At 39.3% G+C, this 27,963-nt stretch overlaps 1 protein-coding gene across 1 annotated transcript; it reads right to left on the bottom strand.

Moving 5' to 3' along the window:
• Nucleotides 1-91: 91 nt before the first annotated feature.
• On the bottom strand, nt 92-27,963 carry LOC121899285 (alpha-2-macroglobulin-like). Its single transcript, XM_042415001.1, has 35 exons — nt 27,820-27,963; nt 27,498-27,678; nt 26,979-27,135; nt 26,317-26,369; nt 25,568-25,588; nt 24,294-24,459; nt 24,124-24,208; nt 23,874-24,018; nt 22,864-22,981; nt 22,644-22,753; nt 22,379-22,546; nt 21,645-21,872; nt 20,559-20,622; nt 20,330-20,475; nt 19,731-19,880; nt 19,263-19,409; nt 19,090-19,180; nt 18,025-18,196; nt 17,543-17,768; nt 17,010-17,136; nt 16,720-16,841; nt 16,559-16,610; nt 15,591-15,674; nt 14,757-14,933; nt 13,470-13,545; nt 13,109-13,265; nt 12,939-13,013; nt 11,435-11,597; nt 7,920-8,107; nt 1,831-2,043; nt 1,352-1,476; nt 1,028-1,118; nt 770-941; nt 562-603; nt 92-345 (listed from the first exon to the last, which is right to left on the bottom strand). Exons 1-35 carry the CDS (start codon nt 27,903-27,905, stop codon nt 341-343), a joined length of 4,383 nt encoding a protein of 1,460 aa, XP_042270935.1. The 5' UTR covers nt 27,906-27,963; the 3' UTR covers nt 92-340.

Genomic DNA, 27,963 nt, shown 5'->3' with positions numbered 1-27,963 from the left:
GCTGACCTGCACAATGTTATTTCTGGTCAATTAATGAAATACATATAAAGAAAACTGGAGAGACAGAGTTGAGTATAAGAACAGTTTTGAATGGGACATTCAGATGACATTTTATTGTACATTGTGTATGGATTTCACTTTAGACACATACAGGAGTTACACAGCTGAAAGGATTTGTGGCAAAATGTAACAAGCAAAATAAGTGTTAACTGTTTGTGTATGATTACACTAACAGACATGGAGCTACACAACGTATATAAAATGAACATTTTTAAAGTGCAAGTCCTTTTAAAATCTTCTGAAATCTGTGATGACCTGAGGACTGACCACCCTTCACTCTTCATGCTGCAAAAGAAAGAAAGAAAATAATTCTGTTAAGACTACATATGTTGATTTCTAAATTGTTGTACATACTTAGATTAAGATCTTAGATTAGATCTGTCAAAACAATTTATAACATGCTGCTTTTTGTGGTCAGGTTAAAATTGGTTAAAATGAGGTTTTTTTCAGGTCATTAAATGAATGTTTTAAGTGTTCCTGTATGTTATTGCAGATTGTTACCGGCAGCACAAGGGTAGCTGTATTCTGTCTCAGCCTGGTCACCTGAGAGGAAAAAGAAGTAGAAGAGACATTAAAACAAACAAAAACATTCAAACCCTCTTCATGTGTCCAAAACTCCAGCACATTTACAACTTGTAGTTCTCCAAATTATATTTCTTATAACTGTTCAGTTTGTTTGTAAGTGGGTTTTAGAGTTAATGTGATTTACTTGGCTGGTAGTAGTCATAGATCTTGACCACGGCTGGCTTCAGGTTCTGCACTTGGACCTCCTGTACGAGCTCTAAGCTGTGGTTGATGGGTATGTCCTTTGGTAACTCTAAGTACACCAGAACATGATCTTCCTTTTCTTCGACACGATCCACCAGCGGGGCACGTTTGAGCTGTGAGGACATGATATTCAGCTGAGTTACCACGACATCGACATCTGACACAAATATTACAGGTTTAAACTACAGTAATAAGTTACCCATTTCAAAGACTCTGGATCTGGGACAAATCCAGAGAGCATTTTGATGTCCAGGATCACCATGTTTGAACTGGTCTCCTTCCCACTATAACTGTAATGGAACCATAAAAAATGTGATGTTACACAGTGAGATATTACTCTGTTCTTCATAGTTGTACTGGCTGATGCATAGAGAGTTTTTAATGTGAGGCACTGGCAGTACTACAAAATAACTACAAAGTTGTAAACATTTCCAACATGTCCATCCACCAACAGTTACTTAGGAGATTATTTGTTTGAAATTGCATAATTCTTCTATCATTGTTGTACCGTTGATGTACTTACAGTGATTTTAGCTTCAGAGTGAGTTTAGGTGTGGTGGATTTGCTGGTGCAGTTAGCCTCTGGTTTTACCTCCACACTGAGTGTAGTTACATCAGCAGGAGTTGGGATGTTATAATGAAGAGAAATCTGTCAAACAGGTACACAAGGAAGATTTAACATTCATAAAAAGTTAACAAGAATCTTATGAATTTCCTTTCCCCTTTGAGAAGTACCATCTGGTTTTCACAGGCTAATGATTGTAGTTTTAGGTTTCCAGATTGAGAAAAAGATTTCGAGTGATGCTGCCTCTTTCCTTGGGTGGAGGAATAAACATTTAAAATGAATACATTTCCTTAATTTATAAAATCATTTCTGTATCTCCCCATCTTTTTGACAAAATAATTTCATGATAGTTAAATAAGGGATAGATTTCATTCCTTTTTTGGAACAATAAGGGATGAAATTTATCTATCTACCAACAGATCTCCAGCATTCACTGACCTGCATTGACGCACATGCAGTTCCCTTCACCTCCAGGCTGTACTTTCCTGTCATGTCCTGCAGCATCTTCTCCTGGTAGAGCAGTTTGTTGTTCTGGTTCACATCAAATGTCAGCTGGCCACTGGGAGACTGGACTGTCACTGTGCTTGAACCCTCTGGACTGAACACCAGAGTGGAGTAGAGAGCCAGAGCCTGAAGAGCCACCACTGTGTCCTACAACACACACACACACACACACACACATAGTCGTGTCTCCATCACTTCAGAGGACATTACATTAACTTACATTCATATCCTGGAGACTTATCCTAACCTTAACCCTAACCACCACATGCCTAACCCTGACCTTAACATAACCCTAAACTCACCTTAACTTTAAACCAAGTCTTCACCTTAAAATTAATGATTTACATTAGGGGGACTTGCTTTTTGTCCTCACATCATGACTGTGTAAACAGATTTATGTCCCCAAAACATGAGGAATACCTGGACCACACACACACACACACACACACACACACACACACACAGAGAGAGAGAAAAGTATAGAAATGTACAAATGTACTTACTTCATATATGCAGCACATATTCATATGTAATAAACTTTTATTGTTGAGAGACATGTAGCAGACTTTTCATATTCATCTTTTCTTATAATCTCATTCATGCAACCATATTGCAACTTTATATTTAACAATAAAGGCAGACATGATTTTTACTTTTCGTAACCTCACAATTATCAGGTTCTATCTGCATTCTGAGTGGTTTTTGAGATATTGAGGTTCAAAGTTTTGACATCCTAGTTAACAAAACTGACATAAAGTACAAATACCCTTAATGTGCTCTAAATATATATTATCAAAATCTTTTTAATCACATTTTAAAGTGTTGTTTTTATAACCAGCTGATTTCTAATAGAACCTTCTAACTCTGAGAATTCAGAAAAGAAGATGATTTTGTTGGAAAAAGTAAATAGATTTGTCATATTTTGTTTTAATACACAGAATCAATGGATGAACTACTGAAGCGAGTTATGTTTTATGATATTTGGGCACAGACAACGATTTAGCTGCATGTTTTAAAGTTAGACATAATTACATTTGGTTTTCATTGACAGATTTGAACTGATAAATTTAAGACATAAAGAACATTTAAAAATGTTTCTTTGTTAATTTCCTTTCTCTGCTTTGATGTTTTTTTGCTGCTGTCTCTGTCTGTTGCTCTTCATCTAAGAGCTTTTCTGCTCTCAAATTTACTTATTTACATATTTATTTATTTATTTGTTTGTTTGTTTGTTGTACTTCAACAACAATCTAGGGTCTCTGTCAGTGTCTGAGCTCTGAATGTTTCTCTGTCATTACTGATTCTCCTGCAGGACCCAAGTTATAACATTAAACACACACAAACACAGTTAGCAGCAGGTAGTGTTAGCATCAGCAAACAGCAGCCTGAATGTATCTCATATTCTTACATATTCAAATTTCTCTTTCATATTTGTTAAGTACTCAGAGTAACTTAGTCACTAAAGGGGAGTTTTTCCTTGCTGCTGTCGCCAAGTGCTGCTCATGGGAGACTCATGCAGTCTAGACCTGCTCTATGTTAAAAGTGCCCTGAGATAACCTTTGTTAACTAATTATTGCTAACAACTCTGCTAACTGTGTAATTAAACTTAGAAAGATAGCTGACTAGCATGGTACAGTAGATAGAAGTCAACATCAGCTTCTCACTGAGCTCAAACAAGATACAAAACTTTAGGTTATTTACATAACCCCGGTTCTCTGAGTAATATAAGTGAGATGTCTCACTATGGGATGCACACCTCGCTGCAGACCTCAGAGGCATTAATCTCATTACGCCAATCCTGATTGGCTGGTGAACGTGTTCGTCCGCACCAGGTAGTGCCACCTACCTTAAATAGCTGCTGCAAACGACACAGTCTCATTCAAGATAAGAACCTCTTCTCACTCGCCCAAGCAAGAGGGGTTGTCTGGTGAGACATCTCACTCAGAGAACTGGGGTTATGTAAATAACCTAAAGTTCTCTTTCATAATATTCGTTTCGATGTCTCACTATGGGATGTGGTAGCTCCCGTATTGCCAGACAAGCTTATCTAGCATCCACCAACCCACAGAGAGAGCCGCTCTGTTCCAGCTAGGACTCCAGGACCACGCGTGCTACACACGGGGCAGAGACGTCCAGCATATAGAAACGGACAAAAGTGAGAGGTGAAGACCAGCTCGCCGCAGCACAACTATCCTGAACAGAAACTCCCCTGAATAAGGCCCAGGATGCGGCCAAGCCACGAATAGAGCGCACTCGCAGACCCGCTGGCGGCTGCAGACCCTGACTCATATAAGCCAAAGCAATCGCCTCCACCAGAGAGGCATTGCTTAGTAACAGGATTTCCCTTATCAGGATTAGCCCAGGAGACAAACAGAGTGACCCCTACCCCGTGGAAAGCTGCAGCTTTTCGCGGGGGAGGGACAGCGGGTGTTGCCACCGCACTGTTTATTTTGTTCATTGTTTCTGTTTTGGCTTTGTTTATGTGCTGCGCCCTCGGCCTTTGGCCTGGATGTGTCAGCGGACACTTTTTAGTTTCTTTAGGAAAATATGTGTGTGTGTGCGTGCTTTGAGACATGAGAGAGGGGCAACAGCTGAACCCTCTGCACCGTAGTCTCCTTTCCTCACTGCCCGCTCTGGCACTGTTCGCGGCAACTGGTAGTCGGGGGTGTGGGGGGCCCCTGAAAGCACACATGAAAGCCCAACAGGTGGAGCTGGAGAACGGGGAACGTCTAGCTGCATCACCGGTGGAGAGAGGTGCTGTCAAGCCGCTCTCTTCTTCTTCCTGGCCTGCAGGCTGGCAGCTTGAGCGGGTCGTGCCGGCGGAGCTGCAGCCGGAGCTGGGGCTTTTCTGGGCCAGCTGGTCCTAGCCTCCTGTCTGGGTGACAGAGACGGGGCTGGCTGAGGTTTCGGCTGTTTAGGGATTTTAAACTGCGGAACCTGGGAAGCAGCCTGAGCGAAGGTTTTTCGCTACACAGGTGGAGAGGGAACTGGGGAGGCAAAGCTGGAGAGCTTCGACCTCCTTCTTCTTGGCTTCACATCGCCGCTGCATAGAAGCTAGTGCAGAGCCGAAGATACCCTCTGGGACGATGGGCATGTCCAGGATATCGTCCTTCTCTCTGTCCGACAGGTTGGTGAGGTTTAGCCACCGCGCTCGTTCCTGTAGGACCATTGTTCCCATCGCTCTTCCCGTGGCCTGGACTGCGCAGCGTTGGATACGGAGACACAGGTCGGTAAGAACCGGTATCTCCTCCCACGTAGCTGGGTCCTGTGTCCGTGCAAAATCCTCGCATATCTCCGCCTGATATGCCATGAGCATGGAGAGGACATTGAGCGCTCTGGCCGAAAGTGCTGCCGCTTTGTAAGCCTTCTCAGTCAGGGCTGACTGAAACCGGTCAGACTTAGATGGCAGTGCAGGGCTCCTAGAGGACATCGTTGACAGCCGGGGGTGAAGGTGGGTGGCAATGAGAGGCTCCATCGGAGGCATACGGAGCAGACCCCAGCTCTCCATCGCTTCACAGTCGAGGGACGAGGCACCGGGTATTGGGCTCCTGCTGGTGTGAGGGCGGTCCTTCCATGAACGCGCAACCTCATCCAGCAGCTCCGGGAAGACGGGGAGAAGTTGCTTTGTCGCACTCTTAGCCAAGGGCAACTTCTTCCTCTCGTAGCGGGATCTGGTGGTCTCCGCTATGACAGCAGGCCAGGGGATGGCCAGTCGGTCTGCAGCACATTTGCACACGTCGAGCAAGTCTGAGCTGGGGAGAGGAGAAGCTGGTGTGCTACTCTCATCTCCATCCCGAAAGGCGGTGGAGGTCCCGGGTTGCGCAGCCCAGGCTGGAGTGATGAAAATGTTGTCGTCCTCTTCATCCTCTGATATGCAGATATCCGCGGCGTCATCTTCATCTTCTCCATAGTCCATAGTCCAGCTACAGACGCTAAGTAAGATCCGTCTGTGGACAGTTAAGCTAGCTAGCTCCTGACGTAAGATATGCTCCGAGTGAGAAGAGGTGTTTGAATGAGACTGTGTCGTCCGCAGCAACTATTTAAGTAATGAGATTAATGCTTCTGAGGTCTGCAGCGAGGCATGCATCCCATTGTGAGACATCGAAACGAATATTATGAAAGAGAACTGACTTTAACTCGATGATTGTATCAGTGTCTTACTGAATTATTTTGATAAAATTAATCAATTTGGAAAAACTTAAGACTGAGCAGCATTTCATGATGTTTTCAGCTCATTCAACCACAGTCCATGGATGTATTATAAGAGCTGGATACTGAACTAAAAATGGCGCCTATTCACTCCAACAGGAATTGCTTGCCTGGCGCATACGCCAGAAAAAGTTTCTAGCTTCCAGGTTTGCTTCCGTGTTGTGCTGCCCGCTGAATATGTGCAGTAGTGTTTCCCCTGCTTGGCCCATAGACTTTACATTGTGATGACGTCATGGATTTTTAAATCGCTTTTCTCGGCTTGAGGAAAGTTTTACAAATATAAAACCTACATGAATCAAAAGTTCACAATAGAAAGAGTCATAATTGACGTTGTTTGCAGTTCGAAGTGTCCTGTCAACAGTTTTACAGACGTCTGTTTTACAGTGGTGGTCTATGGGGAAAATGCTTTTTAGGCTGCAGGGGGATTTTTCGCTGCAATACTGTGAGTGGCCACTGGGCAAAATCAGCTGCAAGGCTGAGTGGCAGCGCCCTATCCAGCTCTTATTATTCATCCATGCCACAGTCACAGAGCAGTGAGGTTAAATGGTGAAGAGGTGGAACCTGATTGGTCCTTCTGTCCAGCTCTGATTGGTGCTTCGCAGATGAAACCATGTAGTCTAGTTAGAGATTGATTTTTGAGAGAGAACATTTTCTTTTCTCAAATTTTAGGGCCAATAATGCAGAAAACAAAATTAAACCTACACAAACTGTTAATAACATGTCAAAGAATACTTTCAAATGAATAACTAATTTTTGACAAAAATGTCAGATAGAACCATAAAATTCTGAGGGCACGATTTATCAATTTAAAGTCTCTCGAAGATGTTGATCATTTGATAGCAATGGCTGCCTAAAGGTAGGAAAGTTATGATTTAAATCTGGAAAGTAATGCTCAGTATATGTGATTTGAAGTTAATAGACTATGATACTGCTTTTGTCCTTGGTGTGATACAATCACTGAAATCAAATTATAATCATAATTTCTAAGGTCAGTTTTGCATGGAAAATTCTCTGCCTCTGAAACGGAGGCATAAACATGGGATGGGATTTACAAGAACCACAAGGAAAGTTGTAGTGAGAAAAATAAACATGCATTAAACATAGGTTTGAATATAACAAACTGCTTATTAGAAACAAAAAAATAGGCTTTTATTAACAAACACAGTATCTGACTACTGTAATGCAGAAAACAATAGAAGGGGAAGTTTTGGTTTGTGTTGATCAAATTCAAATTTGAACTCTACCATCAATGAACTATATCATCACTATAGGCTGCAACTACAAATCTTTCTTTTGTTGAGACATTTAAGTGAGTGTTGGGCTGCATTTATGTCAGGATCCATATCAACACAACATCCACCACAACCTGCACAGGTCTGATCTGATGAACCTTTTGCTCCATCCTTCTCTCTCTCTGTCTCCACCAGTTGTGGTGCCTTGTGTATATTTTGTGCATTTTTAATTAGTCTTATTGTGTCACTTCATCTGCTTTTCATTTCCCATGAACGTGTTTATTGCCTCCTAATGTATTAATAATTACATATATGCTAAAGATCATAATATCATCATTTATGAGTAATACCTAACAGTTTTCTCAGGTGGAGTTGCCAAGCAACTATTTTGTAATCAAAATCAGTCAAACTGCTAATTTGCATAATGAGGTGCCATCTTAGTAAATCAGATGATGAAAACACAGATTGTGGCCACAAGCTCTATGAAAACAGTAGCTCACATTTACACAATTCCATTTTCTTATAAATCTATCCCTGTACTGTATGTTTGACTCAAAGTTCCACAATCAGCTGTTTTGAATGTACCTGTGTAGAGGAGAAGCCTCCATAATAGTTCTGCTGGTCTGTCAGCCATCTGATGATGCGGCTGGTGTAGCCCAGGTCTTCAGCAGTAGGGGAGGCGATGAGTTTTGCCAGTATGACATACGAGCTGATCTCCACAGACAGAGAGGCTGACGTTTCTGTTGCTGTCTGAGACCAGCGAAGCCGGCCCCCTAAAGACAGCCATTCACAACATATAACCTTTATTTAATCAGGTAGTTTCATTGAGATCAGGATCTCTTTTGCGAGAAGGATCCAAATAAAGCAGGAGAAATAAAACAGAGAAGACACACATCACACAATCGGTCAGATATACTGTATCTGTACATCCATCAAATGGGCTGAGACTTTCAAGTTTTAATGTCCATGAAAATGAAATGGTAGTCTTCCAAAATCAGTATTTACTCATGGGGTTTCAAAAGTTAGCCTGACCTGGTACTGATAAGCTGTAGTTTTAAATTTGAGAAGAGATGTAATATGCTGAGGGATCTTTAGTGGGAGACATGTAGAAACAAAAATGGTAGTGTGTAGTTCTCTGGTTCATAGTGAGGACCAACCCACTTCCTGACTTTCTGATGACAGTGATCTCCTCCAATGAAACACAGGGCACAGTGGTAAACTGCATCAAGTTGTTTTAAGGTGGAATGAGCAGCATGAGAGTACTATGTGTCCATAGTCAAGCATAGTTTTCCTGTCGAATTCCTCCTCTAGAGCTACATTTCTAAGTATCTACAGGCCACCTAAATACTGCGCTACCTTTTTTGATGATTTTGCTGAACTGCTGTCTATTATCTGTATTGACTTTAACTGTGTAGTTATTGTTGGTGATTTTAACATCCATGTTGACAACCCCCAGGTTAGAGGGACTAAAAAACTGTGTTATATTCTCGATAACTATGGACTGACTCAGCATGTGACAGAGCCCACACACAACAAGGTGCACACTCTGGATTTAATCATCTCTAAGGGTCTGAACATTTCTAAGGTTGTGGTGACTGATGTTGCTCTTTCTGATCATTCCTGTGTTTTCTTTGAGAGTGCTATCTCCATGCACACAAATGTTCAAACAGAGGTAATCACAAAACGGTATATCACTGAAAACAAAAGTGAAATATTTATTTAGGCTTTCTATTCCACACCGGCTGTCTCTTGGGTCTCAGTCAATGAGTGTGTAGATAATTTCAGCTCTAAAATTACAAATGTTATTGATGCCATTGCACTCACTAAGGTGAAGGTTGTCTCTGGTAAGAAAAGTTCTCTATGGAGAAATGCCACGCTGGTCAGAATGGAAAAAAGAGTGTTGAAAAGCTGAATGCAGGCGAAAAACAAATCTATAAAGAGAGACATCACATTTATAATTTGGAACTGAGAAATGCAAGGTGGTCCTTCTTCTCTGACATCATTGCCAAAAACAATAATAATGCACGTGCCTTATTTGCTACTGTCGACAGGCTAACAAACCCTCCTGTATCAGTTGCCCCTGAACATCTATCCACCAAGGCTTGCAATGAATTTGCCTCCTTCTTCACTGACAAAATTCAGAAAATTAGACAAGCAGTCAGTGCCTCCATATCAGGAGCAGGATATGTGTTGTCCCTGTGTCCACTTAAAATCAATTTGAGTAGTATGACACAATTCCATCCGATCAATCACAAAAACCTGGAGGACATTATACAACATCTGAAATCCTCCTCTTGCTGCCTTGATATTCTGCCCACATGTTTTTTCAAAATTGTTTCCTACAGACTGTCAACACATCTCTTCTCTCAGGTGTCTTCCCACACACCCTGAAAACTGCCGTCATCAAGCCACTCTTGAAAAAGAACAATCTAGACACTTCATTAATGAGCAACTATAGGCCCATATCAAACCTCCTGTTTTTAAGTAAAATCATTTAAAAAAAGCTGAACAACTTTGTAGCACTAAACAACCATTTTGATGTCTTCCAGTTAGGATTTCAACCACATCACAGCATTGACACTGCTCTTATTAAGGTCTCCAATGACATACACTTAAACACTGACAGAATTACAGTGGCAGAATTACAGTATTAGTATTACTGGATCTCAGTACGGTTGACCGCAACATATTACTAGACAGATTGGAAAACTGGGTGGGACTTTCTGGCACAGTACTGAACTGGTTTGAATCCAACTTAAAGGACAGGGACTACTTTTTGTCCATAGGTAATCACACATCTGAGGGACAAAAATGACATGCGGAGTTCCCCAAGGCTCCATTCTGGGTCCTCTTCAGTTCAACATCTACATGCTCCCACTAGCTCAGATTATGGAAAACAACAAAATATGTTACCACAGTTATGCAGATGACACACAAATTTTCATAACCATATCACCAGGGGACGATGGTCCAATACAAGCATTGAGTAAGTGCATTGGACAAATCAACGTTTGGATGTGCCAGAATTTTCTTCAGTTAAAGAAAAACCAAACTGAAGTAATTGTTTTTGGAGCCAAGGAAGAACAATTAAAAGTCAGCACTCAGCTTCAATCGATAATGTTAAAAACTACAAACCAAGCCAGAAATCTTGGTGTAGCCATGGACTCAGACCTGAATTTCAACAGCCACATTAAGACAATTACAAAGGCAGCCTACTATCACCTGAAGAATAAGAAGGAATAAAAACAAGAATTAGAGGACTTATGTCTCAGCAGGATTTGGAAAAAACTTGTCCATGCATTTATTTTCAGCAGACTTGACTACTGTAACGCTGTCTTCACAGGTCTCCCTAAAAAAAATCAATCAGACAGCTGCAGCTGATTCAGAACGCTGCAGCTCGAGTCCTCACTAAGACCAAGAAAGTAGATCATATAACTCCAGTTCTCAGATCTTTACACTGGCTTCCTGTCTGTCAAAGAATTGATTTTAAAATACTGCTGTTGGTTTATAAAGCACTGAATAGTTTAGGGCCAAATTACATTTCTGATCTGCTGCTGCATTATGAACCATCTAGACCTCTCAGGTCGTCTGGGACAGGTCTGCTTTTTGGCCCCAGAGTAGAAACTAAACATGGAGAAGCAGTGTTCAGTTTTTATGCTCCACATATCTGGAATAAGCTCCCAGAAAACTGCAGGTCTGCTGCAACTCTCAGTTCTTTTATATCACAGCTGAAGACTTTTCTGTTTACCACTGCCTTTTATTAAACCAAATTTGAGGGTTAATATTTTACACTGCACTGTAACTTTTATTCTCCTGTTTTATGTCTTATTCTATTTTAGCTTCTTTATATTTCCAAATTTAACACTTTTTAAAATTGTATTTAAATAGCTTTTTACTTGTGTTGCTTTTATATTCTGTCTTGATGCCTTTTATGCTCTATGAAAAGCACTTTGAATTGCCTTGTTGTTGAAATATGCTATACAAATAAACTTGCCTTGTCCTCAAGAACAAAACATGCTTGGTCAGATCATTACAGGCACAAGTTGAGCTACATTCACAGTAATGAAGCCAGAGTGATTTCATTTAGGAGGATGACTCACCGTCTTTTGATGCAACCGTGTCTAAGTGCTGCAGAAGTTGAGCACGGGTCTCCATGTCTCCAGCCAGGGTGAAGACGTATGCCAGCAGAGCTGTAGTGTAGGTGTTGCTGAGGTCACTGGTGGACTCCTTAAGGCAAGACAAGCTCTTCTTCACCACAGGATCCTGAAACAGATAAAAATCACATTGTAGTATATCTTCTTATGACTCAACTGATTTTGATTGATCTAAACACAACTTGTTTATTTTATGTTTTTCCATCGACCAAAGATAATTCATTGAATGCCTTTGACTGCCATGTTAACAAATTCTTTTATTCAAAGAAACGTAAATGAATTAAGGCATCAAATAAGTTTCCGCTCAGTGAGTTTCAATGGGGACTTATTATTGTTGTTGAGACAATTCTGACTTCAAGGACGAAGTGCATAAATCAAAGTTACAGCAGCACAGCAGTGACAAATTATTTAACAGCACCGCTAAACTGGATGACAAAGACTGATACAGAGGTAGCAAAACCACCACCAACACAGACCAACATTAAGCTCCAGCACAATGACATCCCCAAGTGAAGCCAACAATGCTAACCAACCGAACAGAGTGAGTTTCAGTGTGAAAGGTTTTTTTAAATCTGTTTTGGATGGTGAATATACTACTCTCCATTTTTTTTTCTGTGCTGTGTGTGCTGTGGTTGCTATTGTTTAGCTGCTAACCATAGCCAGTTAGCAGAGCTAATTGTTTTATCAAACTCTTCCCAGTTGCAGAAGAAACATATTCATCGTTAGGTTATTAAGTGTTATAGGGCAGGTAATATTGTGTGTTAGTAGGATTAATTTTTGCTCTGAATACAAAACATTAGCACTAACAGGAGCAATAAATAAAATGGGGAGTTACATCAAGCGTCCAAGGTTTCTGCTGTGAAAGTCATAATAATTTTATGTAAACAATGAGCTGATAATAATATAAAAATCAATAATACTTATTAAATTCTTTCTTTTTGCAGTAAGCAAACAGCAGGTATCTCATATGTGTTAATGTTACTCAACAAAGAAAATGCTAACATTATTTCTGTGAGGGATGCTTTTGTGCTTTTAACCCAGTGCTGCATGGATGGTTTTGGACACACAAAGACAATTTCTCACTTCATGTAGCACTAACTACATGTAGTCTGGGTCTGCGTTATCACGGCTATTAAAAACACTTTCCTAGATGACTGCCAATAAAAATGGATGTCGTCTTCTAATGGACTGATCTATGGTTGAGACTACTGAGCAGTGCTGAAGTAATGTCTGGAAGCATTTTGGATTGTGGATAAAGGTGAGGCTGTTTTCTGCCTGCAGTAATATTACCAAGAACATTTTTGAAAGATATCGCTGCTAGCAAAAAATTAAATTAAAAACCTGCACACTGGGAAGACATGATGAAAGTGAGATTATGGAAAATTTACTTGAAATGAAACTTGAGTTTTCAGTGAAAACAACTTGAGATATTTGTGAAGATTGTGCTCACATCTTTGGCAATGTCCATCTCCAAGAAGGCAGCAGTGATGTAAGCACTGAGAGTCACTTCATCAGACACACCACCCTGTTAAGAGGAAGTATTATAAATAATATCATCTTTGTACATCTAATATTCAGGCTGGCATTAGTTACTAATGACCTGATCCCCTTTAACAGTACCTTCATTCTGTTATTAAAGAGTTTTCCTGACTTTTCGAAACAGCCATTTTGACGTTGTTTACTCTCCAGCCAAGTCTTAGACTCTTCAATCTTTGCTGGGTCAATGTAGATGAAAGACTTTGCTTTGACAAAGGATCTCAGCACAAAAGCAGTCAACCTGAGGATATAAAAACAAGGTTAGACATTGACTGAGACAGCAGAACAAGAGGAAGCACTTGAACTGTGTATTGTCTCATGATAGTCACCACAATACACTAACTAATACACTAATGCCTGCAGAAAGATGAAAGCCATCAGCTGCCAATGATCACATCATGTACATATACTCTAAGTACAGCATGTGATTCAGTAATGTTCTCACCAAGTGTTCCCCGTTCCTGCTCCAAATGTGCTGTAAGCGCCATCGTCATGTTTGTAGTTCAGCTGTCTCTGGTAGCCTGTGCAACAATAAAAGTATGCTTATTAAAGCTATAAGGATACACACACTTTCAGATTTAATAGCAAGTTCAATATTAAGGTTATCATCTGGGGTGAATTTGTTCATGATGGCTCCATAAGTTTGACAGCATGTGATAGGTTCAGCCTCACTTTGCCCAAAATGTATTTACCTACTTGTTAAAGACATATTTTCTCAGACAATTTCGCACCACGAGCCATGAAGTTCCACATGAACACATGATTTACTGCCAAATTTAGAGCAGTTTTGGTTATTTCACACAAGAGAAGTCTCTCTGTGCTTGTTTTGCCTGTGCTCTTCTCACTGGCTTGAACTGAGCGTGGTTCAGTTGGAAAACGGTGACGTCACATTTTCACGTGCACTAATCACAAAGGAGCAATATTTGAAACAAAATGCAATGACGGTTGCAGGGTTTACTGCTTATGCTGTCAGGCCATTGTCAATCAAATCTGATCATTCTGAGTTTTTGAGTTTTAAACTATAAATACTAATAATGTTTCTCAGTCTAATTTTGTTCAAATTGTTCAACTTCCAGTAAAAGCACAAGTATTTGACATTAAAATTGATGCATATCCCTAATATATAAACTGTATATCAATTGAATGTCGGTTATTTTTGTACTCAGTTGTCCCAAATCACGCTACATGTATTCTCTGACTATATACAGTAGTTATGAGCATCTACAATTTTTCTCACTACACCATCTTCAACTCTTTCAGTCCCTTTCAGTCATTTTCACAATCTCAGTTTTGTAGATTTTATATTGGACTTTAAGGTAAGAGCCCACATTTTTCTTCTTTTTATGTGTGTGTGTGTTTCTTTTCTTTAGGGACTGTTATAATGACAAATCTGAGAAAAAGAAAAGTAAAGCTTATTATCAGAAATCCTCTCAGGGCCTCCAGACCAATCAGAGTCAACAAGTAGGCGTGTTGGAAACTAATTATTTTCATTAAGTTGTAAGTAAACTGATAAATCTAATGAGGTCACTTGTTATCTACCTTTTTCATGCTGTTTGTAACTAAAAACACCAAAATATATTTTTTAATATTCTTAGCTCACTTTTTGAACATGTAATTTTGTCATTTGAAAGATAACCTCTCTGCCAAGCCAAGAAATAAACAGCAAAGTGAATATTATCACAACTTGATGAAAAATGTTAGTCAGGTTTGAGGGTGTTGCTCAGAGACTCACCACTGGTCAGGAAGCCTGTAGCCTTTTCCATGATGGCTGGGGTCAGCTGCTGGGTGTTTTTCAGGTACTGGAGGATGTAGATGTTGGGAGCCAGGAGAGCCATGTTCTGCTCTCCACATCCATACGGCATCTGCAGCAGTCCATCCAGGTTCTTCAGGGCCCGGCCGAGGATGTCACCTGCACAAAAACACTGACTCACTAAGCCTGAACATGTAACTAACCTCACCTTTAATTTCTAAATGTATCTCATAAACACTAGTAATCTAAGTATATTTTCTTTTGGTTTTACAGCACTGAAAATGTTTGTAAGAGTTGTGAAGTTGTAAAGATGTATTTTCATTATTTGAAAAATATTATATATATGGTTAAAAAAAATTGAACGAAATTAATCACAGAAAAAGATGAGCTGAAGCCTTCTTTTGCTTAGAAACAGCAAGTCAGATGTTTTGCACATAAATCACGTGGGGGTTTTTTTTTCAAGCAAAATTTGTGCTTATTTTTCTTGGAAGCATGTTAACAAGCTTCAAAAAGAGCAGATACAGCAGGCAGTGCACAAAAGGAGTTTCTGTATTCTTTCCCATGACTGTGTTGCATTTGTTGTGTTCCTGGTACAAGTATAATCCTGCAATCACTAGTACTCATGCACATTTTTGACTATAAATCTGCTTTATGTGTTACATGGAACTGCAATGGTTGAAGTATAAAACCAAAACATAATATGACACTCCAGCTCTAATGTACTTTTTTGTTATTGATGCCTTTCTTTATGATGCTTGTTAAACTTAAGGATTTGTTTAGTTAAAGCAACACTCAATAAAACAAATAGTTGTTTACCCAGGACTGATATTGAGGCACGGGCAGATCCATCAATCATGTTCTCAGGGAGGTGTATATCTATTTCCTCTGTCAAAGCCTCCCCTGTGTACAGACAGAAAACAGTCAGCTTAGAGACAGAAAGCAGAGGTCACAACTAAAACAAGGTTATTTAGATTTAAGGTGAAGTCAGTGGATCATCAATTGCAGTGACTAAAATAACTAAATACATTTAATCAAGTAATATACTTAGGTAAATTTTAAAATACTTGTACTTTTACTTGAGTATTATACCTCCACTACATTTCAGTGGGAAATATTGTACTTTCTACTCCACCACATTTATTTGACAGCTTTAGTTACTTTTTAGATGAAGATTTGACACAATGGATAACATAACAAGCTTTTAAAATACAACACATTAAAGATGAAACCAGTGGTTTCCAACTTTTTTGGCTTTTGACATCTTACATAAAGCAGTGTGTAGTCGGGGTCACATTTCACATGTCTATGAGTTGTTAACAGCTCCACCAAATAGTGATTTTTCCCTCTAAACTTCTCACATGGTTTCATTTCAATAAATGTTCAAATGATCCAATATTTCACCAAAAATCAAAGATGTATTTCATCTTATATAAGATGTATTATATATATAAGGAGTATTTTTACATTGCTGTATTGGTATATTTACTTAAGTAAATGGTCTGAATTCTTTTTCCACCACTGATAGGAAATAAGATAGATGAATGCCACAAAACTGAAGGTTCTTTGGGTGTAATGAGTTTATGATAAAATGTAATAAAATGTATTTAAGTAATGACATTTAAAAGAAGATACTTGTGCTAAACTTGAAACAATTGCCATAAATATACTGTAATTACTACCTTTTTGCAAGTAATGAATGTCTCAGTTACATGTTTGACATGTAATCTAGGGCACCCTTTCTAACTTTTACAAAACGTTTGATGCCTGGCCTCACCCATACTGACCTTTAGGGCAGAGCAGCCAGTTGTAGGTCTTTGTCTTCTCAGTTCCCTCAGCCTGAGAGGAAATGAGATAGGAAATAATGTGAGTTCCAGTGTTACTTTTATCTTAGATTAAATACAAAATGAAATGGTTTTCTTTGTCATCTTAGTTTTAGGGTACCAACCTTTACAATGAGAGATCGTGTAACCACGTCGATGCGACCTCTGTCTGGCACAGTCACGATCTCATTGTCACATGAAACCTCGGATGTCACAGCTTCAGCTTTCACAGTCACATTCACAACCCCTAAAAAAACATCATATACCCGTGTATAAAACTTGATTGATAATTTTCTCAGATGCTGGAAGTTCTAAAAGTGTCAAAACACTTGTGAGTTGTGCTGGTAAAAGAGGGACAGCCAGGACAGCTTCAGGGCATCCTGAAGACCTTGATGGATAAAAGCTTGATGCTCACCTAAGGCTGAGGGGGCCATGGTCCACCTGAGGGTCTTGCGTTCATTGCCACACAGGCAGGATGTGTACTGGTTACCAGAGAGAGGAGTGAGGGTGAAATCTAAGGAGGGGGCTGGAGTCACAGTGACCTGTTTAAGAGAGACAAACATTAATTATAAAACTGGAGTTTAGCATATGGCATTTGCTTACTGCAGCCTGTATGTAGCCAACCAAACCTGATTAAAAACAGTCCCACTGCTAGGAATAAAACATATGACACAGCATAATACATGTGCTTTGTGTGTCAAAATAACAGTACACTACTTAAATAAGTGTGATTATTAATAACATATCTTTGTTCACTCCACTCTGCTCCACTCATTGCATGCCGACAGTAGCATTTAGCACAAAAGAGCACTGTTCAAATGTACAGCCTCACAGAGCAGCTAGCATGGTCTTGTTAATGAAAGAGCAAGATCAACGCACAAAGAATATTATAGTGGCAGACTATGTCATGTCAGGTAACACTAATAAATCTGTAAAAATATGACTTACCATGATGCAGCTAGACAGGTAGTTGAAGGTGGTTGCCTTCAGTTCAAAGTGCTCCCCCCGGATGATGGAGTAGGGCAGACTGAGCTCGAGGAAGAAGGGCTGGAAGACCTTGAACTCTTTACGAGGAGCCAAGCCAAAACCATGAGGGGAAAGACAGAAAGCCTCCGTCTCCCAGGTGGTGATAGTGTCTGGGACAGTGACGGAAACATCCTTCGTTCCAGACTCTCTGGATCAACAGATCAGAGGTCAAAATGAAAAAGTCTCCAAGAAGCATCAGTAAAGTATTTCCATACCATTAATGTGTGCAGGAAGTCAGCCAGTTAAAAACATCTTTCTATGGGCCCAGTGGGCAACTTGTAATGAATGGGGTGCCATCTTGCAACACAGTATCCAATTCTCTTAATACATCCACAGTTTATTATCCTCAGACTCCCATTTTTTCCATTTCATGACTATCAAAACCCCTTGTGACAGAAACTCACCCAACTTCCACCAGGTCCCATATCCAAGTCTCAGGGAAGAAAGTGCGAACTGTCTCTATTGGCGGAGGAGGAGGAGAATAGGATCCTACTTCTGGAGCTGCCATTCCCACTGTTTCAATAACCATTCTGTTTCTGGCACTGCCAGGAACACTGCCCACCCCGTAACTGATATCTGAAAAGAAACTAGAAAATATTTAGGGCTGTCCCCGACTCAGGATTTTCACAGTCAAGTTAGAGTCAGCATGGCAAGTGGGGGGGTGTAGTCTCATCTACAGTATATATTTATCTTACATATATTTCGTTCTGATAAGCCTACATACTAAACAGCATTATATTATTAATTTGTTTCTTTCTTCAACACAGCCTCCTATGAGATATATTATGACTCCAACCAGTTACCACAGTTACAGTCAAATCAAGCGCACTTGCAGAGCAGCCGCCCCACACTAAACTGATACAAATCATGTTTTACCTTAATGCTGTTGTTCATCATCTGAAAAAATCAGATTTCTACACAGTCATAGACATAAAAAGTGTGAAACCTGGTATTAGTTTAGTTATAAAATCCAAGCCCCACATGGAACATCTCTCCTGATGGCTACTGACAGCGCTGTCAGGAGAATCGATCATACAGGATTTTAAAGGAGATGGCAGAGATGCTGGTATGTGTACGTTTAAACAGGAGTTTATCCGACTTGCATTTAACACTGGAGCCCAGAGCTCAGAGCAGGAAACAGAGTTGTTCTGCGTCACACTGTTTCCATCTTCTCGCTTAGTTTCCATCACAGTTATGTGTTTAGGTCATTTAGAGACACAATTCTGAAAAAGTTTACAGCCCATCATGCTGCATTACACACACAAAAAAAAAGCCAGAGATTTGACTGAAAAAATGCAAGTCGACTCGGGGGTTTATTGACTGATGCATCGGATCAGCGACTTTTAGGGGGCAGCCCTCAAAATATTCTAACAGAAGTGAAGAGCAGCAGTGACACAGTGAACTGTTTTACTGTACAGCAAAAAAAAAACATAAAAAAAAACAAACAAAACAAAAACAAAACAACTCACCATATCGGTTATAGTGGTAATGTCTTCCTTTAAACTTGAGGCATGAAGGCACTCGGAGGATCAAATTTGTTGCCATCTTCAGCCCTACATTCTAGATAATCCAACAACATACAGATGTCACTGAAAAGTTCATCACATGCAACAAGAGAAATTTTGTCGCGTCTAAAAATTACCTCAAAAACTGTATGAGCATCATCTCTCTCGTCATGTCGGGGGTATGGCAGAACATATCTTCTGGGTCTCACATGCAAGCATTCTACTGAATCTAAAACTTCATATGGAATATAGGATACTTTTGTGATGGGCAACAAGCCAAATATCTGAAAAGAAAGACGGTTCAAAGCTATAAACTGCAACATATTTGTTATTTTACAGAGCTGACGATTAGGGAACTCCTGGTAACTGAGGCCCACTCTTTTATCTTGAAGCCTAAATGTAAAGTATATCAGTCAAAATAGTGCCTTCACCTTATTTCTGAATATCAAAGTGCTGTACAAGTGGGTAAAAACACAAAACCAGCAATGAATCATACTGAAAAGCTGTATCACATACAGTACTAGACAAAAGTTTGGACACACTTAGGGAAACAAAGAAAAGGGAGAAAATGAAAGAAAGAAACACTAACTAATACCAGCAGTTACCTTGTCTGCATCAAGAATCTTCCCTGGCTCCTTGATGAGGACGCTCTGATCGACAGCACTCACAGCACACAGAGAATCTGGCTGGGCTGTCAGCTGCATGGTGTTCTCCTCTCCTGGGACAGCTGAGGATGGAGAAAACTCCAGCAACACCTGAGACACACACAAAACACACATCACACCATCTGGACTTTAGAGGTATGATCTGAGGACCTGTGATCCCTTCAATGTGACACAAATGTGTATTTTACTCCAACTCCTTTACATTTTTAACAAATGCCAAAAGACCAGATTAATCCTTACACAGGAGGCATTTTTGTTCAAGTCACTGGTCTTTTCATTGAACTGACATCCTCCTATTGGCCAACTGATATTTATCCCCTTTCTTCTTGCAGGAAGAGTCAGTAATTGCACTTCTGAAATTGTTTTAGTAGCAGTAACTCAACGTTCTCTTGCCCTCCATTACTTCAGATGAGTGACAACTTTTCAATGAAGGCTACATATTATTATCACCAGTGATTCAGCAGGTGTATGATTCCTTTATGACTCCACAGCCACGTCTGACAGACAGTCATCTACATTCGTCTTCCTCTCTCACTGACCTTGTGACCGAAGCATTTCTCAGTGGAGAAGTCAGCACTGTGGGCGATCACATTCTCACTGGGAAGGACAGCGTAAGCCACAACCCGGACATCTGGTGCCATTTCTGGAGACACTTTCAACTTAAAGGACACCTCACCCTCAGATACTGAAAAAGCAAACCAACTTATATGAACTGTCTTACAACTTACATTCACATGCTTCCCAAAACTTGTGATTAAAGTCGCCCACCTGATTTATCTTGCACTTCCACCTGTTTAAAGCCTTGCATGACAATGGCTCCTCTGGATAGGACCTGGGGAATTTGCGAGAAAGTGACACAAAGAATGAATAATGTACCTTAACTTTAAACACTCATTCCCTTTAACAACAGATTACAACAGTGTCTGCTGTTGTAATTTGTCATGTTATGAAGTTCTTAGTGGGATATGTGTGCAATGTTTGTGTCAAAAAGTTTGTCGTACAGCTAAAGTAATGAGTTCATATGATGAAAGTTACAAAAACTAAACTAAACACAGCTCTAGAATCAGAAATAGAAATAGCACAACACAACACAAAAAAGTGCACAGAACATGTAAAAAGTAACCAAATACTAAAAGCAGTATGTTATAAATCAGTGTTTATCTATGTTTTAGGCTCTAGTATGTGGTTGAAATTTTAACATGTTGAGCAGCCTGCAATAGGAAAGTAATGTGTTGAGGAACAGTGTTGAGTGTAGATCACCAGTGTTTTGGAAGTGCTCTCAAAACATCACTGTAGTTACAGTATGAGCATCAAACAGAGGAAAATAGACTTGAAGCTGCTATACTGGCTGTGAGCGGGACACTTTGTAATGTAAAGATTTACTAACATAATGAAATAAATTGTCATGAAAAGAAGTTTTTCTACTTGTTTGTAAGAATGTGCTCTGCTATACTCATCACTATTTTGTCCATACTGGGATCCTGTAGGACTCACTGTTTCCCCACAGCTGACTGGTGAGGAGGTGGTCCTTTCAAATGTTTTGATCCATAACCCTTCAGAAACGTGCTCCTTGCAACTGAAGTCATTATGAAGATTTCTTTATGAAAGTTACCCCAAAGTTAACTTTGTTAACCTACAAATCCAGCTTTGTGGATTTGACTTCACTGATGTAATAATAGTTCATTTAGAATTTAAAAAATAAAACTGAATCTACAAACTCTTTTAAACAGCTTGGTACAACTAAACAGCTGTTCTGACACTTCTTAGGCTTGTGGACGTTTCTCAGAATCAGTGTCCATGTTTCTGGAGGAGACAGCTGGGGACAAGCCGAGAAATAGCTCACCCACCACTCACCAGATACATCACATCTGCAGAGCCCTGGGCCTCTCCAACTACAGTGTATTTGATGAACATGTCCTCTTCTTTGTCACAGGGAAGTGATTTATCCTTCGTCTTCACCTCCAGGAAACTGACTGACTTTGTATCACGAGAATACTGTTTGGCCTCAGACAACGTGTGTTCTCCAGCCTCATAGTGTTTAGATCTATAGGCATGGTACTCCAGTGTTGGTTTGTTGCTGACCTACAGAATAGAAAAGAAACACTATAAATGAGCTCATGGTGGTTAAGGTTGTTGCAAGCTTTAGAAAACGCTCTAACTGTCCTGTGAATTGGTTTATGTTTAAACTAGTATCATTTTCCTATTGTTTTCTCACTAATCAATGCTTTGTGTCCCTCTCTATTCTTTTATATTTTCCTATTTAAGTGTTTTTCTTTGCCCGCTTTTTAATACTACTATATTTAAAGGCCAAGGCTGTGATTCAGATGTAAACGAAGACAGTTAACAAACGATATATAAAAAGCTTACATCATTCAAGCACAAAATGAATCAGTTGGGTTGGTGGTAAAATCACAGCCAATCCAAAGGTTTTGGTATAAAAATAGTTCAAAACTGTTCCAATATGGCCGCCGGCTACTATCAGACCTTGGTCAGATGCAGCATATTTAGAAGCCGTTGTAGGTTCGAGCTGTTGGGTTGCAGAGAGTTTTGATGTGACTGACAGGTTGTTAATGCTACCTCTTACTTACACTGAGGCGGATGTCTCCATGGAGGGTAGCTGTGCTTAATGAGAAGGTAGCGATACCATTGCTGTCAGTTGTGAGATTCTGTAGCAAATGTGATGACCACCTTGCTCCCTTAAACAGGTACAGCGGCTTGTCAGCAATGGGTGTATCATTGTAGTATACTGCTTTAACCTGTCAGAATAAATGTCATTATTGAGAATACTCATTGCTTCAGTTACGCTGTGTGTAGAATCACATGGAAGAAGTGAAGATAACATTTTGCACTTACTTTTCCTTCCACATTTGATCCTTGGTTATAAATCTTAGGTGTGTCAATAAATGACAGCTTTCCAACAACATATGAAACAGATATTCTTTTCTCTTGTTTGTGTGAAATACCTGCACGAGATGCCTCCATGTTACAACATGTATACCATATTGTATAAATACATGATATTGATAGTTTAAAAAAAATATTTTGATTCCCTTTTAAATCTAATAAGACTTACTAGTTCCCTCCTCTTCCACTTCAGCTATGAGGATGAGTCGATCATGCAGCACCTTTTGGTCAAGTTTTGTGAAAGTGGACATCTTGATGGTAAAAGTGGCACAGCCTTTCTTGTCCATCTAGAAATGAAAACGAAATAAGATCAAATAAAATGTACAAAAAAATAAGAAGTTGAAGGACTGCTCAAACTGTCTCCATTTCATACCCTATACTCCATTCATCATACATTGACTTGTAAATGTCATTCAAACTTTAAACTTCACACACTTTGGAATTTCCTACATTCTTTTTCATACCATTTTCACTATTCAAAGTTCAAGTGTTAATTTTTAAAAAACATTATATTCAGACATATACAGTCTAAGGGCAGGGATAGCTGCATGAATAGCAAAGGTGCCTCAATGATAGTCGGCTTAATATAGTTCTTGGCTCATCAGGGAATTGCTCTGATGAGGGAACGGGTCCAAATTCAACTAATTGGGTCTAACTGGGTCGGGTCTCCTTTTACTGCCGCAGGTCTCGGTGTCTTTATGTCAATATGTCCAATACTCGAGTGGACCTGAACAGACCTGAGTGTACGTGGTATCAGCTCTGATCATGTGGTACGTCACAATCACCACAGGAGAAAACAGTGTGTTTTGAGTAGAGAGGAGAATGTAAACAGTCAAGTGAAGAACAAGTTAAAGGAAAAGGAGAACAGGAAGGGAAAAAACAACCAGCACATCAGCTGTTTGCTCCTGTTTTATGCAAATAGTCGACAGAGATGAGAAAAAAAGTTCTGATAAGGGAACTGAAGCCAAACGCATTTTAGGAAAATCAGTTGTCTACAAGATTTATGCTGTGAAATGAATTTTGGATTTCTGGAATTTGATTCACATATATAAAATGTATTATTAATTTATATTAAATAAAATAAAGTTAAAATAATAATAAGAAATATATCGCTTCTGTGTTCTCTCTGTTTGATATTTCAGCAGAGAGATTAGAGATTAGTCACTGTAACAACTGTACCTGCTTTGTCTCTTTGTGGCATGGAGCAGCAATCTCTCTCTCTGCATGATCAGGGTCGTCTACAGGGTTTCCATAAAAATAGCGATTAAGAGGTCTGCAAATCTCAACTTTAGCGCTGCCTGGCACAGGCTGTCCATATGTGTACCTAATTAGATGGAAATAAAAAAACAAACATCAAGGTGTTGTTCAAAAAGAGTCATTCACTCACCAAACTGGGCCTATTTTAGATATTTAAAGGACTTTTACTTACTTTGCACATATTTCAGCTGTGATGTCTTCCTGCCCAATACTTACTTTATCAGATGTAATTACTTTTACATCAAATTTAGGCAAAACTGGGGACAAAAGACAGTCGTTTGCATTCTTGCTACATTACAAATAGATTGAAATGAAAAGTAAAAGAAATGAACCATTACTCACCATATTTCTCCACCTTGAAGCTGTGGTATATTTTATGTTCACCAGTCGTCACAATAACTTGGTAGGATCCTTCACGGGCCTCAGAGTTCAAAGAGTAAGAAAGCTGCAGTATTTTAACATTGGAGGTTTCATTCAGCCACTGTCCAATCCGGTTTCTGTTAGCATCCTGTTAAATTAAATGAATGGGAAGAACATGTATTTAAGACACAAATAGGAAACTTACAGGTCATTTACACTCCACACAGAAATACAGTGCTAACCATGCTGCTCACTGATTCTTCTCCCTCAGCAAGACTGCAGATGAAACTGGGCCATACATTTACTGCTGTAAAATTGTACTTGTTGACATCATGTTTACTCAATGTGCTTTTAAGAAAGCTTGCATCCTACATTTTGACAACATATTATCTGAAATTATTCTCAAATAGATCCTGACAAATGTATTGTCAGGCTAAAAATACCAGTCCAGTGGCAGATGTATTGGTATCAGTATGTACTGTATGTTGGCAGACAAACAGAATTTGGCCCTTATCCTTAGAATGTAGTTTAATGCAGTTAAGAAAGTTGAGAGAAATATTAACTTAAGTCCCATGGACCCCTATTTTCCTATCATTTTGTGTCTAAGTGACTAATGGGGACAACAATTTTTGAAATTGGTCCAGTATTGAGTGAGCTGACATCCACTAAACGGGCCGCAATGTAATCTACACTACAGGTGCTTGTTCTCGCCGCTGACAGGCTCATATTGTTATTATTAGTGTCTGACAACATTAAGGAAAGGACCATACAGAGAAATAACACATTTTTCTTTACCTTATACTTGATGCGGTCTCTTTGTTATTGTATCTAATCAAGTCTTGCTCAAGGAGAAGTCTCACTCTGAAATCTTACGAGGGTTCACATGTTGTTGAAATCAGCTAAAAATATCAAAGTTTCCCTTTAAGGAGTCGAAATTGGGTAATGTGAAAAAAAGAAAAAAATCAACCAACTCCCTCTACTGATGAAGAATGTTAGAGGCTGTTGAAAGCTCCAGAAAAAGTTCAATGTATCTTGTTCAATGTATCAATGTATCTATCTTGTCTCATTTTGTGTTGTACCCTTGTCACAATTCTTTAAAAGCCAAATTTGAGGGGTCATTACCAAATGTATTGATGTTAAAACATCTCCTCTTGTTTCAAGGTAGGTGTATATCAGTCAATTTTAAAGTAACTTTCAGTCTAAGATCCCCCAGTATACAGTATGTTGAGGTGTAGATATTGTCATTATAGCCTTACCTCGATTTCGATGACATTGTACTGCAAAAAAGAAAGAGAGAGGTTTGTTAAAGGAGTTGGTTTATTGTTCTCATCACACAGTGTCCTCTGAGTCCAGGTTAAAGTGATGAACTGCGAGTCATTTTTCTTTATTTAAGAAATCAGTGATGATACGTAGTCAAGGCTCCGATGTTTTTCAATCATTGTACAGGTATTTACTGCGTGAGTTCAACACAGTCAATATAGACTAGAGCTCTTATGTTTATGAATTAAAAATATGAAACAGGTTTAATAGACATTCAAATAAAACAGGCTTTTCCTCAGATAATCAGTCATTCTGATTAATAGTTTTCTTGAAAAAACAAACAAACACAATTCTATTTAATTTTAGTATAGTTCCAGTTATTTCCAATACAAACAGATTTCTTTGCTGCAAACTGTTGAAAATGAGAAAGTCATGATAGGGGTTGACGGATTTATCACAGCGTCAGCAAAAATCTTTCAACTCAGCACAAGCAGGTTTACCTAAAGGGGCCCTGGTTGTACTATTGACCCTTGTTCAGGAGCAGATTGATCAGAAACATAGTCCTGGTTAAATAGCACACCCATGTCGATCATTTCATTACGTAACCTCTGTTCAGTACAACTAGCTGGTGTGTATATTCCAGGTCACTGGGGCACTAATTGAAACTTGTGCCGTTGTCATATAGTGTCACAAATACTGTGATTTATAAATTAAATCTGAAAGAAAGGAGAGACAATTCACTCACCAGACGACTGGCAGGTCTGAGCCTGGTATCAAGTGAAATGACTCTGAAATGGACTGCAAAAGAGATGACATACAGCAGTGTTAAACATCTTCTGTCCACTCAGACATAATCATTATTAAGTTAGATACTGTAAAGTAATCAGTGGTAGCTATCACATCACAGTCTTAAACATTACCATGTGACACTGCTTACTCACTTTGAGAGGGTGTGTCCATACTTTTGACCGGTACTGTATGTTCTTTTTTCACATGCTAGTGTGACTTTTTTTATGCAAACGCTACTTGTCTCTGGGTATTTATGCTTTTAACCTGTGCTGCCCATTGATGGTTTGAGATACAGACACAAGTAATTTCCCACTAGTTGTAAGTATTAACTCTGAACTAGTGTTATACTGCTAGTAGTTGGTGTTTAGCACCTGAATTCCACGTGTCATGTTTGCTAGCCAGAGCTGACAGATATCTATCAACATGTCATATGATTAAAAAGTTTGAGAAATGCATACAAATTTACATCTGAACAGTCATTTCTTTATTGTTTTGCTTTTAAAATTTTGAAAAAGTCCATAAACAAGTTATACACACACATCTTCAATTGTTTGTGAAGGGGAAACCCGTATAGTACTATATTGTGTTAAACATCATAGATGATCAGCTCAGAGTTACCTGTTTGTCCAGGAAGGTAGATTGGTTTATCTGTTTGGACGAATGTCATTGGTTGATAGACCCTGATCATGACTTTCCTGACTTCTCTTGAGTAAAATGTGTCACCTCGTACCTCCACCTCCAGTTTCTGCACCTCTTCCTTCTGCACTTCAGGAGCCTTTAACAGAAATATATTTTATAGACAGTAGCCAAAAAACAAAACAAAACTCATATTGTAAAACCAGAATTCACAAAGAATAATATTCTTGTAATATTTCTCTTGATGTGTTCAGTTGACCTGTTAAAAAACCCAAAATCACAAATGCGAAATCATATATGCTGTACTGTAAACGTATTTGTCAGTTTACACTGCTGTGATTTTTTCTTTAATGTGAATATCTTATATTGTGTGTTTCAAATGTGTGTGTGTGTGTGTGTGTGTTTGTTGCAGTATGTGTTATGAAATTCCATTGAGGTTCTTCCAGTTAAGGAATGTTGTGGAAATTAGCAAATGCATCAAAGCCTATCTTGAGAGCTGACCTTGAAAGAAATGCAGTTAAGAAGCTCTGTGCTGGATGTCTCCTTGAGGAGGGTTGTATTCTTCTCTGAGGACATCAGAGTAACAGTCATGACCAGAGTCTCGTTGGGCTGCAGGAGACTCACACAGAATTTTGTCTCAGCTCCAGCCTCGAGAACCGCAGGAATGGCAACCATATAACTCCTACAGCCACAGAAACATACACATACAGTAGATACCTCACTGGACCTGATACGGAAGAAATTCCCTATCTACATATGGACTAGTTATTACACAAAAGATGACATGCAGTTGTTGGTTTATAGATAGTACTGGTAAACTTACGGTCTTGCTTCTGTCAAATCGACACACATCCAGCTCAAGAAGACACACAGTGTCCATGTCCACAACTGAATTCCAGGACGACCCATGACTGACTGTGATAATCCTCAAACTCAGCATCTCTTAAATAGCCTCTGATACAGAAAC

The sequence above is a fragment of the Thunnus maccoyii genome, chromosome 6 (genome assembly GCF_910596095.1).
Source record: "Thunnus maccoyii chromosome 6, fThuMac1.1, whole genome shotgun sequence".
Lineage (NCBI taxonomy): Eukaryota > Metazoa > Chordata > Actinopteri > Scombriformes > Scombridae > Thunnus > Thunnus maccoyii.
This window is presented reverse-complemented; position numbering and strand designations above follow the sequence as displayed.

Bases quoted from the DNA above. Each gene is read 5' to 3' on its own strand.
- LOC121899285 (XM_042415001.1), bottom strand. From the start codon at position 27,905: ATGGGTCGTCCTGGAATTCAGTTGTGGACATGGACACTGTGTGTCTTC. The intron at 19,881-20,329 runs GTCAGTGAGAGA...TGTGTGTCTCAG, and splicing joins AGAAATGCTTCGGTCACAAG to GTGTTGCTGGAGTTTTCTCC. The intron at 2,044-7,919 runs GTACATTCAAAA...TGTGTGTTGTAG, and splicing joins GAGGCTTCTCCTCTACACAG to GACACAGTGGTGGCTCTTCA.